This window comes from Elephas maximus, chromosome 13 (assembly GCF_024166365.1).
Source record: "Elephas maximus indicus isolate mEleMax1 chromosome 13, mEleMax1 primary haplotype, whole genome shotgun sequence".
Lineage (NCBI taxonomy): Eukaryota > Metazoa > Chordata > Mammalia > Proboscidea > Elephantidae > Elephas > Elephas maximus.
Window position 1 is genome coordinate 62,372,309 of NC_064831.1, and position 15,093 is coordinate 62,387,401.

At 38.1% G+C, this 15,093-nt stretch overlaps 1 protein-coding gene across 11 annotated transcripts in view; it reads right to left on the reverse strand.

Moving 5' to 3' along the window:
* Positions 1-15,093, reverse strand: part of MYO9A (myosin IXA) — a 250,999-nt gene that overhangs the window by 210,613 nt on the left and 25,293 nt on the right. For all 11 annotated transcript variants that reach the window (XM_049852703.1, XM_049852700.1, XM_049852694.1 and 8 more), the window contains exon 2: positions 1,741-2,650. In XM_049852703.1, coding sequence (XP_049708660.1) covers positions 1,741-2,580 — 840 coding nt within the window. In that variant the 5' untranslated portion in view covers positions 2,581-2,650. The remainder of the gene's footprint in view (positions 1-1,740; positions 2,651-15,093) is intronic.

Below are 15,093 nucleotides of genomic sequence, written 5' to 3' on the forward strand. Positions count from 1 at the left end.
CACACCACACACAAAAACAAATTCAAAATGAATTAAGGACCTGAATGTACACACTAAAACCATAAAATTCTTAGAAAAATAAGTGGGGACAACACTGTCAGGCTAGCTTTCAACAGTGGATTATCTAATATAATAACAAAAGCACAACAAGCAAAAAACAAAATAAACAAATGGGACTTTATAAAAATTAAAAACCTTTGTTCATTAAAAGGCGTTACCAAAAAAGTGAATAGGCGAACTATCGACCACGAGAATATCTTCGGACAACCTAATAACCAAAATATACATAAAACCTTGACAACTTAACAACAAAATGACAAATAATCCAATCATAAAATGTACAAAGGGCCTGAAGAGACATTTCACCAAGGAGGACATTCAAATGGCCACCAAACACATGAAAAGATGTTCCGCATCACTAGCCTTAGGGGGCAGTGAGTTTATGTCAACTCAGAAAAGGAGGGTAAGAATGACTGCACAGCGCAAAGAATGTAATCAATGTCACTAAATTGTACATGTAGAGACTGTTGAATTGGTGTATGTTTTGCTGGGTATACTCTCAACAATGAAATAAGTAAAATTTAGGGAAATGAATTTTTTTTTAAAGAAGATATATAGACGGCAAATAAGCACATGAAAAGATATTCAACATCATACATCAGTAAGGAAATGTAAATTAAAACCACAATGAGATACCACTGTATACCTAAAATAAACCTAGAAACAACTCAAATGTCCATCAGTAGGTGAAAGCATAAACAAACTGAGGTATATCTAAACAATGGAATATTACTCAGCAATAAAAAGAAATGAATTACTGACATATGCAACAATATGGATACATACTACATGATTCCATTTATATAAAATTCTAGAAAATGCAAACTATACTGACAGAAGCAAATCAGTGGTTGCTGTAGATGAGTGGGCTGAGAGCAGTGTGAGAAAGGAATTACTAAGGGACAGGAGTAACTCTGGGGTAACAGATGTTCACTATCTTGACTATGGTGGTGGTATATACACGTCAATACTTATCAAACTGTACACTTTATATGTATGCAGTTTACTGTATCTCAACTATATTTCACACAACCTGTTTGAAAAAAAAAAAAAAACTAAGTAATACTGCCTTTTCCTTTCAGGTTTAAAACTAAAACAGTATTCTCTCTTTTCTACATTTCATAGTATTACTTCTAAAAAATTCTACAACTGAACATCTTTTCCCCATATTCTCTACATTTTCAAAAGTGAACCCGTAAGAGTTTCAATGGCAGGCATGGACCTTGAAGTTGCAGAGATGCAAACACACTGGCAAGAATATTTTCCCCAACCACCTTCTTTCACAGCCCGATTACAGTCCGTCCTACAGACAGAAGTCCTGACCCTGCTTTCTCCCTTCACAGAGAGACATAATTCCAGTCATCTCTTTCTTCTGCATCACTATACCCAATGACACCATTTCAAAAAGAATGACCACTGTCACATTCTTTCTCCCTTCAATCTTTCACACTGCCGTTTTTGTTTTCCCATCTTCCATGATCCTAATGTGAAGCTGTGCATTTATCAAGTTAATTAAATAGAAATACTAGAATTCACAAGGTACGGTTTCCCTTAGTAACTACAAATGATGCCTAAACTTCCAATTAGTTCTATTTCATCTTGTAACATCTATCGAATACTTTTTTAAAAAATATTTTTAAGATATGTTTAGGAGTGATAAAAATATTTCTACACACTTACCTCAAGTACTGGCCCAGCTCCAAGAATAATCTGTTCTACTCCACTGGCAAATCCTTTCTGGCTGAGGGCAGTAAGGTGGTGAATAAGAAAGTTTGTGCTTTGAGTCTTCCCGGAACCGCTCTCTCCTGAAATCACAATGCACTGATTCTTTCTGCGTTGAAGCATCGCATGATAAGCTACATCGGCCACAGCATAAATGTGGGGCTCAAGTTTTCCTAATTGGTGGTTATCATACATTTTTACATATTTGGGGTTATAAATAGGAAGAAACTTAAACGGGTTAATAACTATTAGAATACTGCCAACATAGGTATAAATTTTTTCATGTTTAAAGCGATTTCGTAGGTTTTCTAAAAGAGTTTTCTCATTCAAATCAGGTAAGCTACATAAATCATCAAAGTCTTTCTGTTGTGGCTGTGGAAGAAAACCTCGTTCCATCATCCTGCGGCGTTCTTCTGTTACCCGTAGCCATGACTGAAGACTTCCATAATGGATTGATCCATCAAGATTTTTTTCCCTTAAAAGAAAGCGGTAGTCCTCTCCACTTAAGCGATTTTCCAGAGCCATTCGGGGCCACAACATCATTCGCTGAACCGGACAGTCTGTTGGATTGAGTATCCATTCTTCTCCACCAAATTCCTTTACTTCTGCTAGAACATAACATTTTGTTTTGTCAAGATGGAGTCTGTTTATAAGAGAGTCAATCACCTCAGCAGCTGTGGAGTTTCTTCTGGCAGGAATTGGACAGTAGATTGTCCCTTCTGAAATAGTCCCAGGATAGATATGTAACGTATGTTCATTATCTTCAAAGCGTCGTCTTCCTCCATCACTTATATTCATATTGGATCCTCTCCCATCAGCATGGATAGTACATGTTCAAGATTGTGCAGATCATTTTCTTGGCAAAAAACTGTAACAAAAAATAATGTGAAACATTTAGAAGTCATTCTATAATTATTGTTTTCTGATGCTCAAGAAAGAAAAGCTTAACAATCATGTTGATTATACTTTTAGAACACAAAATCCAGCTCTTCTCTTAGTATGAAACCAAAAATCAAACCAAAACCAATGCAGTGGATTCGATTCTGACTCATAGTTAACCTATAGGGCAGAGTAGAACTGCCCGATAGGGTTTCAAAAGAGCAAATGGTGGATACAAACTGCCAACCTTTTGGTTTGCAGCCATAGCTCTTAACCACTTGTACAATATAAAAAAAAAAAAAAATTGTACAATATAGTGATTTTAAAAACAGTCTCATTGAAACCACATAATTATTGCATTTTATTGTCCAAATCTGGGCACTTCCTAAAATAGAAACTTGCCAAAAAAAAATCCATGTTTTAGTATATTAATTCAGTTATTCCATATATCAAACAGTACAAGATGAATTATCTTATCCTCAACTATTTCTAATGTTTCTAAAGTACCTGGCATTAGAACCAAGTTCTTTCCTTATACTTGAAGACCCTCACTGAAGACTGGAAAAAGGTGGATAGTAATAACTGCACAAATCTAATCACACTGCACCCCAATCTCTTCAGGATAAAGCAAATCAAGAAAGAATGCCATCGATGGAGCATAAATTTTATGAAATTCATTAAAAACATGATGAAATGACATAAACAAAGAAATTAAACTAGATAAAAGTTATAACAAAAAGAACACATGAGAAAGACCTGCTACGGAGATGGACGTAGTTTCAGAAAATTCCAGGGTCTGACTCTCCCCCAGGATGGGTAGGTGAGGTGGTATGTCAGTGACAACAAAGAGATCCTACCCCGGCTTGCTCAACAAAGCTGGCAAAATTATACAACTAGCCTGAGTTGGCACCATTACAAATTTTATTCAATCTCACTTTGACTCTGAATGCTACTGTTCTACCTTTTTATGTATCCTTATTTCATTCCTTACAAGTACTCTTCATATCCTTCCAATCTTCTCAACTCTCACATCTATCAACTTCTAGAAAATTGATTTCAATTTTTATACCTGAGAAAATACTTATTTTCCTTAAATGACTTCTCCAACTCAAACTGCATTCCTATTTTCATCTCCTTTTTATTCTTCCATTCCTGTCAACAAAGAAATTACATCCTATGTCCTTTCCAGGACTTATAAAATCCTATTTTTTCTCATCTCCATTACTAACTTGCCTCATCAAAAAAAAAACACTCTCGTGTTATCCATCTTTCCCTTTTACTTATTTCATTCTTTAATTATGTAAAGATGCTGTGCTATGAGAAAAAAAAATACCTTCAGTTACTTTCCTCTCATACTACCACCCAGTTTGTCAAAGTCCTTTAATCAAGAACTTGTTTCTTACCGTTTCCCTAGATGATCTTTGAAACACAGAGAAAATCATAGAACATATAAAAAGCAGCCATACGTGGGGTCTTAAACACTAGCAAGCAGCCATCTAAGATGCATCAATTGGTCTCAACCCTCCTGGAGCAAAGGAGAATGAAGAACACCAAAGATAGAAGGTAAATATGAGCCCAAGAGACAGAAAGGGCCACATAAACCAGAGACTACGTCAACCCTAGGCTGGAAGAACTAGATGGTGCCCAGCTACCACCAATAAGTGCCCTGACAGGGAACACAACAGGGAATCCCTGATGGAGCAGGAGAACAGTGGGATGCTGACCTCAAATTCTTGTAAAAAGACCAGACTTAATGGTCTGACTGAAACTAGAGGGACCCTGGAGGTCATGGTCCCTGGATCCTCTGTTAGCCCAAGACTGGAACAATTCCCAAAGCCAATTCTTCAGATGGGGATTGGGCTGGACTATAAGACAGAAAATGATACTGGTGAGGAGTGAGCTTCTTGGCTCAAGTAGACACATGAGACTATGTGGGTAGCTCTTGTCTGCAGGGGAGATGAGAAGGCAGAGGGGAACAGGAGCTGGCTGAATGGACACAGGGAATACAGGGTGGAGAGGAGGAGTTTGCTGTCTCATTAGGGCAGAGCAGCTAGAAGTACACTGCAAGATGTGTATAAGTTTTTATATGAGAGACTGACTTGATTTGTAAACTTTCACTTAAAGCACAGAAAATAAAAAAGCAGCCATATACCTACCACCCAGATTCAACAAATTTTAAAATTGCTATATTTGCTCCAGATCATTTTATAAAGAAATAAAATATCAGAGACACAGTTAAAGCTCCTTCCCTTGCTCCACAGAGGTAACCACTATCCTGAGGTTGGAAGTACTCCCATGAATGTTTTTATATGCTTATTACATGTGTGGGTCTCCATAAACTATGTTGTTGTTGTTGTTGTTGTTGTTGTTAGGTGCCGTCGAGTCGGCTCCGACTCATAGCAACCCCATGCACAACAGAACGAAACACTGCCCGGTCCTGCGCCATCCTTTACAATCGTTATGCTTGAGCTCATTGTTGCAGCCACTGTGTCAATCCACCTCATTGAGGGTCTTCCTCTTTTCCTCTGACCCTGTACTTTGTCAAGCATGATGTCCTTCTCCAGAGACTGATCCCACCTGACAACATGTCCAAAGTATGTAAGACGCAGTCTCGCCATCCTTGCTTCTAAGGAGCATTCTGGTTGTACTTCTTCTAAGACAGATTTATTCGTTCTTCTGGCACTCCATGGTATATTCAATATTCTTCGCCAACACCACAATTCAAAGGCATCAATTCTTCTTCAGTCTTCTTTACTCATTATCCAGCTTTCACATGCATATGATGTGATTGAAAATACCATCGCTTGGGTCAGGCGCACCTTAGTCTTCAAGGTGACATCTTTGCTCCTGAACACTTTAAAGAGGTCCATAAATTATACACAGTATTTTTTAAGCTTTAAAAAATGTACCACACTACTTCTCACTTGATCTTAACATTGTCTCTTTATAAATGTTGATAAATACAGTTAAACTTTATTAACTAACAAATAATATCCCTTGTATAATTATACAATATTAATCCACTCTGTTTCCAGTGAACATTTATATTGTTTTCAATATTACACTGCAATTCTCATATGTATTTCTGTATGCACTTTTGCTAGGAGATCTCTGGGCTTTGTACCCAGGAGTGGGAGTGGGTTTTAGGTATCTTCAAACTTTACCAGATGTCCTGGATTGAATTATGTCCCCCAAAAATATCTGTTAACATGGCTAGGCCATGATTCTCAGTATTATGTAATTGCCTACCATTTTGTCACCTGTTGTGATATTCCTATGTGTTGTAAATCCTACCTCTATGTTGTTAATGAGACAGGATTAGAGGCAGTTATGTTAATGAGGCAGGACTCAATCACGAGATTAGGTTTTGCATTATATCAAACTCTTCTGAGATAAAAGAGAGAGAAGGGAACAGAGAGACATGAAGACCTTATACCATCAAAAAACAAGAGCCAGAAGAATAGCGTGTACTTTGCAACAGGGTCCCTGCACTGAGAAGCTCCACAATTGGAGAAGATTAACGACAAGGACTTTCCTCCAGAGTCGACAGAGTCACAAAGCCTTCCCCTGGAGCTGGCACCCTGACTCTGGACTTCTAGCCTCCTAGACTGTCAGAGAATAAATTTCTCTTTGTTAAAGCCATGCACTTGTGGTACTTCTGTTAACAGCAGCACCAGCTAACTACAATACCAGACACTGACAAAATGCTGTCCAAAGTGGCTGTACTAATTTACTACTTCACAACTCATGTAGAAGTGTTCATATTTCTCTCCTTCCTTCCCAAAAGTTAGTATTGCCAGAGTGGCATTGGTGGTACCGTGGTGAGCATCGCTGCATTCCAAAAGTTAGTGTTGTCAGGCTTGAGTTTCTACCAATTAGTAAGTATGACAAGCTATCTTATTTTAATTTGTGCTCCCCTGATTACTAGTGAGAATGAGCAACTCTTAAATCCACTCATTTGCCATTTGGGCAATGTTACTTCAGTCATTTTCTTTTCTCTTTTTTTAATGAGTTCTCTTTTCTTTAGTAATTTGACTGAGATTTTCATATGTCCTGAATATTAATCAGTTTTCAGCTAAATGTATGGCAAATATCTCCTACCAATCAGTGGCTTATATATCTATATTGTTTACATTATCTTTTCCGTACAGAAGTTTTTATTTTTAATAAAGTCAGATTTATCAACCCTTTTCTTTACAGTCTATGCTCTATTTTTTTAATAACATGAACAATCACTGCAGTTAACTCTTACTGAGTACTTACTCGCCATTTTTCTAAGCACTTCATATAGGTTATTTCATTTAATCCTCACAATTCCATTGTGAGGGTTGTTTTATCATCATCACCCTCATTTAAAAATGAGGAAACAAACACAGAAAGATTATATAACTTACCCAAATCTGCTAAAGCTGAAATCTGAAACAGACAGCCTGGCTCTAAAGCCCACATATTATCATCTCCTGGTATGCATTTTAATAGGGTCACTATGAGTCCAAATCAACCCAACAGCAATGGGTTTGGTTTGGTTTATTCACAGATTTTAAAAATCTTTCCTTGAGGACATAGTTATTTACCCTATATTTCTTCTAAAAGGCTTAAATTTTCCTTACGTCATTCCACACAGAATTTATTTTCTTGATAAGCTGTGAGGTAAAACCAAAACCAAACCTGTTGCCACCAAATCAATTCTGACTTATGGCTACCCAGTATGTTACACAGTAGAACTGCTCCACAGGGTCTTCTTGGCTATGATCTTTGTGGAAGCAGATCGCCAGCCCTTCCTTCTGCAGTACCACTGGGTGGCTTCAAACCACTAACCTTTAGGTTATAACCTTCAGGGCTCTTATAGAAGCCCTGGTGGTTCAGTGTTTAAGAGGTTGACTGCTAAGAAAAAGGTCTGTGGTTCGAATCCAACAGCCACTCTGCATGTTAATATTTACAGCCTTGGAAACTCCTATGGGTAAATCTTCACAGTAAATCTGTAAATAATTATAGCCTTGGAAATCCCTACGGGTCGCTATCAGTCAGAATACACTAGAGGCAATGGGTTTTGAAGGAGTCCCGGTAACACATTTAAACTCTCGGCTGCTAACGGCAAGGTCGGCGGTTAGAACCCACCAGCCGCTCCACAGAAGGGAGATGTGGCAGTCTGGTTCCATAAAGATTTACAGCCTTGTAAACCCTGTGGGGCAGTTCTACTCTATCCAATAGGGTCACTATGAGTCAGAATCAACTTGACAGCAATGGATTTTTTGAGTTTTTAGGGCTCTTAATTTTTTTCACCTCAATTCACATTAGCAATTAAACCAGGACCCCACTGATTCACAATATCACCTTTGTCATGTAGCAAATTTCTATATATCAATCTCTTCCGGGCTCTGTATTCTGTTCCACTCACTGGTCTTGTCCATACCTGATCCTTTCTTAATCACTACAGCTCTGTAAGTTGTGGCATCTGAAGAGTATGCCCCTCAATTTGTTCTTTTCATGACCAGTGACACATATGGTTGTCCATCAACATTTTCTGTCTCTCAACTTCATTAGGAAGCTGCTTTTCCACTGACAGTGAATGCTGCCACAAGGCGGGGGCCCTTATGGTTTGAAACCAAATAAACTGTCATGTGACACAAATTACTGTTTCTACAAGGTGATGTATAAGGTTTGCGCATTTTTAGTAGGAAAAACAGAAATTTTGAAAAATTTGGGGGGATATATATATATCCACGTACTCAGTGGGATTCTGAGGAGTAGAATTAGTGGGGCGATGTATGTCCCTCTCTAAGGGTAGGCTTGTGGGAGAGCAAGAAAAAAAATCCATACTACCTACCAAAAATTCAACAACACGCAATGATTCAGCATGCTTCCATTAATGAAAATACATGGTATCACCAAAACTCGAAGCAAAAAATAATTTGGTCTTAAAAGGGTTAATGTTACTTTGGCTATTTACCATAAGAATTTGAACTACCATGAACATTTTTTTTTTTTTTGGCATTTTGATTGACACTGCACTGAGTTTATAGATTAATTTGGGAAAGAACTGACATTTTGCTGCCTTTTCCATTCAATAGTACCATTTTTTTTTAATTACAGTAATTATATTTTCCATTTCTAATGTTTCTGTTATTTTTATATCCACCTGATCTTCTGTCTGTTTAGATTTCATAACTGTTTTAATTTAAGGGCTGTGACTCTCTACCTTATCTCTTTGAAAATCCTATGTACTTTAGTATTTTATGTTATCCAGGATGAACTGCTTTTTTGATTGTTGATTTAATTGCATATCTTTCCTAATATTAGATAGCTTCATTTGTTTGAGAATCTTCCTTTACAGGTACAGTTTTTGATGGAAGTTCTTTTTGTTATTCATAAAAACATTTACTGAGAATCTACTATTTACTGCCTTTTTCTAACACTATAATATAACCACACCTTAAAATTTTATAATTTTTAATATTAAATAATTGGTCACTGTTCAAATTTCCCCAGTTATCTCTCAAATATTTTTCTTAGAGTTGGTTTATTTAAATCAAGAGATTCTTCTTGGCAACAACAGTGAGGATATACCCTGAGACAGCAGGTTCCTGAGAGCACTGGTGGTTCAGTGGTAGGATTCGCACCCTCTATGCAGGAGACCTGAATTCGATTCCCAGACAATGCAGTGGCCTCTGGCAGCAGACGGCAGCAAAGCTACTCCTTACAGCCAGACAGGCTGGGCACTGCACTACTCCAAGAGATGCACTGCATAATCACAATCTGATTCCCGAAGTTGTATAATATGGTAGTCCTAGAACTAAACTCAGAAACATCTCTCTCAAGAGTGAAGCCCTAGCCTGGCCCATGGTTTCCAACAATGAGCCCATTTCCAACTGCCCCTCCCTGTTACCTCAAAGAAGCGAAAACCTTGGCTGCCTTTGCAGGTTCCCAGCTATAGTCCCATTTACTGCTTTGTGTTCTACCCCCTTTCTGAGTCATGGAAATGCTTATCTTTTTTTGAGCTTCATTTATGTCCCTTTGGTTTTCTGTTTTTGTTATTTTATCAATCACTGCTTTGTGTTTGGAAAAAGAGGTTGCCTCAAAATATCAACTCACTGTTATGAACTGAATTATGTCCCCAAAAAATATGTGTTGTAAATCCTAACCCCTATGCCTGTTGTTATAATCTCATTTGGGAATGGGCTGTCTTTGTTCTGTTAATAAGGCAGGATTAGTATAAGGTGTGTCTTGAAGATATCTCTTTTGAGATATAAGAGATTAAACAAGCAAGAGAGAAGCAGAAATGGGGAAAGACAGATGCCAAGACACATCTCCGAGGAACCAAGAAGCAAAAGCTGAAGAGACAAGGACCTTCCTCCAGAGCTGACAGAGAGAGAAAGCTTTCCCCTACAGCTGGTGCCCTGAATTTGGACTTCTGGTCTCCTAAACTGAGAAAATATGTTTGTTAAAGCCACCCACTTGTGGTATTTGTTATAGCAGCACTAGCTAGATAATTAAGACACCAACCCGTCTTGATGGCAAGACAATCCTTGCTAAACTGTTTGAAAAGTACATCTGTAATTCCCAAGCACAAGTGTTCATCAGAATCACCTGGGGAACTTTTTAAAAATATACATTCCCAGGCCATACAGTGGTTCTTGGAGTCCCTGGGTGGTACAAATTATTATGTTCTCACTGCTAACCAAAAGGTTGGCAGTTCAAGTCCACCGAGAGGTGCCTTGGAAGAAAGGCCTGGCAATCTACTTCCCAAAATCAGCCACTGAAAACCCTATGGAGCAGTTCTACCCTGACACACATGGAGTCACCATGAGTTACGAGTCAACTGGACAGCAACTGGTTTGGTTTTATAGTGGTTCCGCGGTGGGATAACCCAGGCAATTTTATTGTTGTTGGATTACCAAAGAACAGTATTCAGGAATCACTGGCCTATATTCCCATTCTCCACTCCTTTACCACTCCCCCCACACAGCACGGTGCTGACAATGCTCTTTGAAGAAGCCACCAGTTACCAGAGATGCCAAAGCCAAAGGCCTCTTCTTAATCCTCATCTTAACACACTACACTGTAACATTTGACTACGATACCCATCTTCTCCTTCTTGAAACTCTGCCCTCACCTGACAATTATTCTTCTTATAGTCTTCCTAATGTACTTATTCTTCCTTTGACTCACTCTCACAGCTCCTTTTCCGCTATCTCACTTTAAAGACTCAGTTATTCTCCACGGTTCTGGTCCCAACCTACGTGCTCTTTTATCTGGATTTTTATTCAGTCCTTTATCTGTAACTCATTCATTCACCTATTATCTATGGATGCTTTTGCATTACAACAGCAAAATTAAGTAGTTGTGACAGGGACCATTTGGCTCACAAAGTCAAAAATTTTTACTACGTGGCCCTTTGCCGAGTATTAACTTACCAAATTAAGAAATAAGGGGGAAAAAAAATCCATTGCCATCGAGCCAATTCTGAGTTGTAGCAACCCTATAGAACAGAGTAGAACTGCCCCATATGGTTTCCAAGGAGCACCTGGTGGTCTCAAACTGCCAACCTTTTGGTTAGCAGCCAAGCTCTTAACCACTACACCACCAGGGTTTCCAACTTATGAAACAGCAGAGTGAAAAAAAAATGGAATGATAAAATCAATCAATTCAAAAGAAGGCAAGAAAGGAGTGAAAAAATTAGAACAAATAGAAAGCAGATAGTAGTTTTAAAACTAAATGTGTCAGTAATTGCATTAACGTACTCCAGTTAAAAGACAAAGATTGTCAGATCAGAATTTTTAAATCTAACTCTACGTAGTTTTTAATAGATGCAAATCTAGAACATGAGCATATAGAATCTGAAAATAAAAAGAAAAAATGGGAGACGACATACCATGTAAATACTAGCCAAACAGATACCAAAATAAGATTAAACAAAATAGAAAAAGAGAGTTAAATATTTCAGGTTCTTTCTAGCTGTCACACACTATCATTCTAGGTTAAGGCCTGAGAAAAAGGTCTCAGGGTATCACTGGTAATCTTGCAGAGAAGTGGGAATTAGAAAAAGACTATAAGAAGCTAAGAATTAAGTGACAGAGTGGCAAACAAATACCTAGCAGGTGTTGGTCAAAACTGCCATAAAGAAAAGAAGGAAAAGGAGTGTGAGAGAAATGTTTTTTAGGGGCTTGGGAGCATACCTATACAATCATGAACAGGATCAAGCAGAGATGCAGAAACTGAAAGATAAAGAAAAAGTAGGTCTAACTAACAAACCAAGGTTCTTGAGTAAGCAACATTAAATGAGATTTAGGTCAAAGTTGGATAGCTTCATCTCAGATAGTTAAGACAAAAATGCTATCTCTTCTTCTGAAAAAAATTAAAGAAAAAAAAGAGAATGGAGGGAGCAAGATTTTGAGGAAAGATGTGACAAGAGTACAGGTCAGCTGACCTTCATCACCAGACAGGACATAAAAGAGCAACTTTCACCTAAAGTACATCAATGCAAGTAAAAGCCAAACTGGGTGCTGAGACAAAAAACATTTTGTAGCATTTCAGTTAAAGAAAAGGTGATAGGAGAAAGGAGTTATCATATGACACACTGTAGCACAGGTACATAGACAGCTATTGTTTTCGCCTGCCCAGTATGTAATGTACCCTCTTCTGGTAGAAGTATTGTGTTTTCCTTTGAAGAACCACTTCTTCCCCTTCGTCATCTGATACAGTTTGAGTGGAATAAGCTCATCCCCCAGATTTTTTGTCTGTTTTTTGGGGGCGTATATTGGCTGCGACCCAGGCCCAGCCAATCACAGTTTATTAAAATACCCCTAGCCACAGTGGCTGTTCAATAGATTCTATTCTATACTGGAACTTTTGGGGCAACTACTGGGAAAGAAGAGTTCTTCCTCCCCATCCCCCCACTAAGACACCTAAGGTAGAAAGATGTAAACCTACAACTGCTGGCAGCCATCTTTCCTGAATGCACAGAAAAAACCCACCTACCCACTGCCGTCGAGTCGATTCCGACTCATATGAAACCCTGGTGGCGTAGTGGTTAAGTGCTACGGCTGTTAACCAAGAGGTCAGCAGTTCAAATCGCCAGGCACTCCTTGGAAACTCTATGGGACAGTTCTACCCTGTCCTATAGGGTCGCTATGAGCATAGAAGAAGCCTCTTTGCAATTAAATGAAGTGAAACTAATGCACACAGCCTCATCAACACTGTTTGAGCCAATGAATCCAGTCAAGCCTCAAGTAAGCTCAACCACTGAGCTTCCCTATTAAGTATGCCAAACAACTCCCTTTTATTCCTTGAGCCAGTTTGAGTTGGGCATCTGCTCTCCATTAAAAAAAACGCACTATATAATAGGTAGCATTTCAGAGGAATGCCCTTTGGGGACATAGGTATTCCTCTTTAAACAAATTCCTCATATCTAAAAATCTCACCATGTAAACACAGGAAGCAAAAGGCTTGCTACTTCCTATCTAAACTTGGGGAAGGTCAAATAGATACAAAAAAGGCTATCTAAATTTCAAATTTAATATCCAAATTGGAGAATTAAACAGATTTGGATAGTGAGGGATACCTGTATGCCAACTAGGCAGAAATATGGCAAGGGATGCACAATATGATGACAAAAGGAAAAAAGGTGAAATGTAAAACTATACATAAAGGTACACACATATTAAAAAATGGACAAAAACATTAGGTTTTTGGGAAATCTTCAAAATTTGCTTTTATACTTTCACCAAAAATAAGTTTGACATACATTTCTTGATTTGAGTTGAACAGCAATTCTGAGACAGGTAACAAATGACTTTTCAAATCAGAAAATTAAGACTTAAAGCATAAAAAAGGACCCAAAAGCCTATGAGAACTTACTTTATGATATAAAGATGGCATTTCAAATCAGCAGGGAAAAAAGAAATTTACTCAATAGGTAATGTGGGGATAACTGCCTGATAACAAAATAAAACAAAACAATGCATGTAAAGAATTAGGTATATTTAATATTCTCTTTGTCCCCTATCCCAATGTAGTTACTTCAAAAGCATACGCTGACAAGGGGAACCAATGTGGTGAGACAATTGCTGTGGTCAGTCGGGTGTGGTCCAGAATAGGCCAGCTTCTGGTGTTATTCACCGGGTTGAGTTAGAAGGGACTAATTATAGAGGAAAACTGTGGTGAAAAAAGAAAACACAATTAGAAAATATGGTTTCCTTTAAATTAGACGTTCAATTAAAACGATTCAAATAAAGATTTTAGTTCTGTGTCTGAAATAATGCTAATAAAATTTAATTTTCTAAAAAAATTTTGTTAATGTTGCTTCTGCTTCTCTATCAACTTCTCAAGGTTATTTTCCAAGAAAAAAAAAAAAACTCTAGCCTCTTACTTGCTTTACCATAGGGATCTATTGATGAATGTTAATCACCAGGATTATATATTATCAATCAGAAAGAGGAATGGAAGGACAGAATCAGGGAAATGTCTAAAAAAATTTTAAAATCTAACATCACTGCTGAAAAAAAAGCTCAAAGCAAAGGCCTCACTGGTACATATAAAAAGAAAACCACCGTACTATCAAGGCAAGGTTCATTTTTTTAGAAAACATTACTGATTTACCTACAGATGTAAATTTTATGGGGAGAGAACCTTCAAACATTTTGAACTTCTTTTAAATAAATAACTACGGGAAAGTGGTGTTCCAAAACTAATACTCATATTTCTTCGTCCTATAGTATTTACAGGAGTCCTGGTGGTGCAGTGGTTAAGAGCTCAGCTGCCAACCAAAAGGTCAGCAATTTGATTCCACCACTCGCTCCTTGAAAACCCTATGGGACATTCTATGCTGTCCTATAGGATCACTATGACAAACCATTCTACAAACAAATGAAGTTATTACCATACTAATGTACAATCACATACATAAACATACGTGGAACTTATTTCAACATGTAAACATTTGGATTTTTAAACTTTGCAAACCCATGTGTTTTGTGGCAATTTATTTTCAAAAGCCCCCAAACAATCTTGTATTGTGGCAGAAGCAGACTAGGTGGCCTACAAACCCCATCGCCTCCTCTGCATGAGCACAGAGTTAGACTGTATTTCCCAGCCTTCCTTGAAGTTACACGTGGCCAAACATGCCCTACATCACTGTTCAGTGCACAGATGTGAGTGAGATACATCTGCTCCAGGCTTTAATAAAAGCCCCAAGAGTGGCTCTCTTTTCTGGTCTGCTGGGAAATCAAGAGGATCCAGCAAAAGGTTCTGAGGCCCTAAGGATAAGAGAGCCATAAGCTGGAAGGAGCCTGGTTTCCAACCGACCACAAGGAACAGAGAGCCCACCATCACCCTACCCCCACTTACACGGGACTGTGATGTAAAGGAGATATCAACTTTTACTGTGTAGAACGACTGATACTCAGTGATTATTTAGAAGTTAGCCTACCCTGA